Source organism: Penaeus monodon, chromosome 23 (assembly GCF_015228065.2).
Source record: "Penaeus monodon isolate SGIC_2016 chromosome 23, NSTDA_Pmon_1, whole genome shotgun sequence".
NCBI lineage: Eukaryota > Metazoa > Arthropoda > Malacostraca > Decapoda > Penaeidae > Penaeus > Penaeus monodon.
Genome location: NC_051408.1, coordinates 2,233,339 through 2,236,584, shown reverse-complemented (window position 1 = coordinate 2,236,584; position 3,246 = coordinate 2,233,339). Strand labels below are relative to the sequence as shown.

General features: G+C 44.2%; 1 protein-coding gene across 1 annotated transcript in view; it reads right to left on the bottom strand.

Moving 5' to 3' along the window:
* Window positions 1-49: 49 nt before the first annotated feature.
* LOC119587714 (leucine--tRNA ligase, cytoplasmic-like) overlaps window positions 50-3,246 on the bottom strand; it is a 7,029-nt gene continuing 3,832 nt past the window's right edge. Inside the window, 9 exon segments of the mRNA XM_037936397.1 lie at window positions 50-1,110; window positions 1,113-1,457; window positions 1,460-1,498; window positions 1,501-1,548; window positions 1,551-1,665; window positions 1,667-1,887; window positions 1,890-2,338; window positions 2,836-2,914; window positions 2,917-3,109. Of these exon segments, the coding sequence (XP_037792325.1) occupies window positions 194-1,110; window positions 1,113-1,457; window positions 1,460-1,498; window positions 1,501-1,548; window positions 1,551-1,665; window positions 1,667-1,887; window positions 1,890-2,338; window positions 2,836-2,914; window positions 2,917-3,109 (2,406 nt within the window). The 3' untranslated portion in view covers window positions 50-193.

Below are 3,246 nucleotides of genomic sequence, written 5' to 3'. Positions count from 1 at the left end.
TTTCTCAGATATTCTCAGCAGTGTCCCAAAGCCTTTTCTCCCATAGTGTTCATTCTTTCTCGGGCTGCTTGTGCGAAAGGCATGGCCTTCTTCATGTACTTCTTCAGCTCAGCATTGGCTCCCAAAGCTTTTGATATTTCCTTGTTATCGGGCAACTTGTCTCCGTTAGCTTTGTAAAGACCATGCATTGTTGTCAAGATGATGCTCTGCCACTTGGGAAAGTTTTTGCAACCCAGATGGTGCCATGGGAAGGTTGCTCGGGAACAGCAGCTGCCTCCCCCTTCTTGGCCTTTGCTGGAGTCATGTGCGATTTGAGGCGGAGACGGAACCTGTGCGAGGCATCAGCAAGGTACTCTGATGCCTTGACGAGTGTGAGGTTAGGTTCCTCTGAAGAAGGCCACTGAGCATGTAGGATAGATTTACTGTTTCCAAGAATATTCATCCAAACATGATCACAGACGTGTGGGCAAATTGGAGCTAGGAGTTGCACCTGGGTTGTAAGATAGCGATTAACTAGTTCCCAGTGCATCCCAGTTTGAACTTGTGCACGCTCACGATACTGGTGGAAGAAGTTACTGTACTCAAAGAATCCAGTTCTCAGGGCTTCCTTGAACATCATGTTCTTGTAGAAATCATCAGTTTCTCTAATCTTCAAGTTCATTTCAGCCGTGAACATGATATCGTTAACTGTGTACGGACCAAGACGCATTGTATTCTTCTCAGCCATAAGTTCCTTTGACAATTCTACGAATGTCCAAAGCCTGAGGACTCCAGAATCTGCAACCTGGGTCTCGAAATTGGCATCTTCAATGGAATCTCCGGAATTCGCAAGAGCCAGTCTCATTCCATCAGCACCATACCGATCAAGGGCATCAGTCAAAGTGAGGAAATTTCCAGTTGACTTTGACATCTTCTCTGAATTGAGTAGCAAATGTCCATTAGCTCGAATTCCTTTGGGCCAGTTGTTGGGCTGCGTTGGCCACATTGCTGTGTGGTTGTAGAGGTAGTAAGTCAGATGGTTGGGTACCAGATCCTTCCCCGACACTCTCAAGTCTACTGGATACCAATAACCAAACTCATGTCTCATTTTGTCAAGAACTTCTCCTTGATTGGGGACTGTGGAGGCTTGCACGTCTGGTGGAATATGTAATCCCAAATTTCAGGTGTCATGTACTCCGGCTTGATCCCGTAGTCATTACCAGCCTTGCCATACAGGTCTTTATGAAGTATGTGAGCAACGGTATAGTAAGCCATGTATATGGTGGAGTCCGACAGAGACTCAATCAGCCATGTCTCATCCCAGGGAAGCCTTGTGCCCAGTCCATATGTCCTTGAACAAGCATGGCCTTTCAGCCAACCCAATGTGGCTTCAAAATTGCGCCGTACCTCATCATGATAAGTTTCCATCGAATCAAGGTTTTTCTGAGCCTCAGCACGCCATTTTAGCTCACCATAGTCAGGTACCACTGATCACACAGTGCTACAACACATTCATCCCTGAGCGAGAGATGATCTGCTTTTCTGGTTCTTGGTAGATCATGGCCTCCTTCTTTTAGTCAACATATCTTGTATGTTCTTCTTCACATCTTGTACCTTCTTCCCCTTGAAGTCCCCAACCAACAGGGTGCCTTCATAAAAGCCACGCAGATACACCTTTTCCTTTGGGTTCGACCAATTTATCCCGATCATTCTGGGACTTGATTCCCATTGTTTGGCAGATGGATGGTGCACTTAGTGTTCCATACTCAGGAACGTCAATGATTGGAACTGGTTCTACGTTTACCCTTTCTTCTGTGATGTTGTACTTCTCACGCAGAGCTGGTTTGTTCTTTAAGTCCATAAGAGCTGCAAAGTCATCTGGAGCATCCGATGGCACAGACGTAACAACCCTGTGCCTTTTTCCTCCTTCACTGTCAGCATAGGTAGGGTATAGATGGTTTTGTAGCTGGTGAGAGGAGCACTGAGCTTGATTCCCATCAGCTCATGACCCTTCATTTCCAGAATGGTTTTCACCTCATTTTCCACACTCAACATGCCCTGGAAAGCCATATTCCTAGCTGCCCGCCTTGTACATATCAGAACCTCCTTATCTTTGGTCTCTACAGCTACATAGGTCAAATCTGGCCCAAGCCAACAATTTGTCTGCCCATACATGGTTTCTGGCCTGAGGGTTGCTGCAACCAAGTACACCTTCTTGGACGCAAGAGCCGCTAGCTTTCCCTTCAGCTCCTGGACCTGCATCTTGATGAGGGTGTACTCCTGAGGTCCGACTCCCTCGCCAGTTGACCGGTCGTGGTCCATGCAAGGTTGGCCATCCTTGGGTGAGAATATTGTGTATCTGGAATGGGATAAATTGCTATTTTAATTCCACATTACATAACTTTTAAAAAAACATTACATAACTTTTAAATCTTGGAGTTATGATCTAAAGGACTATTATCAACTCAAATCTAATCTTTAAATTAGTTAGCTTGTGTTACATTCGGTGTCATTATTACACATCCATTATATATAATATCTTTAACATGAAAATATTCTACCTTTAACCACTTAAGACTTAAAATGTTACTAAATTCTTTTGTCTACACAAAATATCTTTATAATCCTGACAAATTAAATCAAGACTAGAAAAAGACCCGAAAAATATTTTATAACTGCATTTTCATTACCATAATTACTTGCAGCACCTCTCTTTTACAATGTATGTCTGCAGAGTAGTTCCAAAGCACACATGTAGAGAAACCAGGATGAGCCTGGGACCTCTAATTCAACCCATCTTCTACTTTATCATCTAACACATTGAAGAAGCCAATGAAAGCTACATTCAGACTTCACCTCTTTCCAAACTGGACCTTCCCCCTCTCCTTCAAGCGGATGAACTGCCAGCGGACGAAGGAGTCATAGTAGGGTTGCGGTCTGTGGTGATGAAGGAACGTCTCCAGTCGACATGGAGACCTACGCGCTTCAGATCTGCTACGCAGTGTGGTGGGAAGTAGCTCAGCCAATAATCTTCGTCAGTGAACTTCTTGATTTCCTCATCCTCGATGCCCAGACTTCGCATGATCTGCCACTGGTACTTCATCCCACCGGTCTTGGCAGCTGCTTTGCTCTGGAAGGGGAATTTTTGTAAGACAAGGTGATGGCTTAATAAATTAACACATACAACTTTTTCTAATGCCCTTCAAGTTTACAACAACCATTATAGAAAATCTAAAGGCATAAACAGGATCAATATATCTATAATAG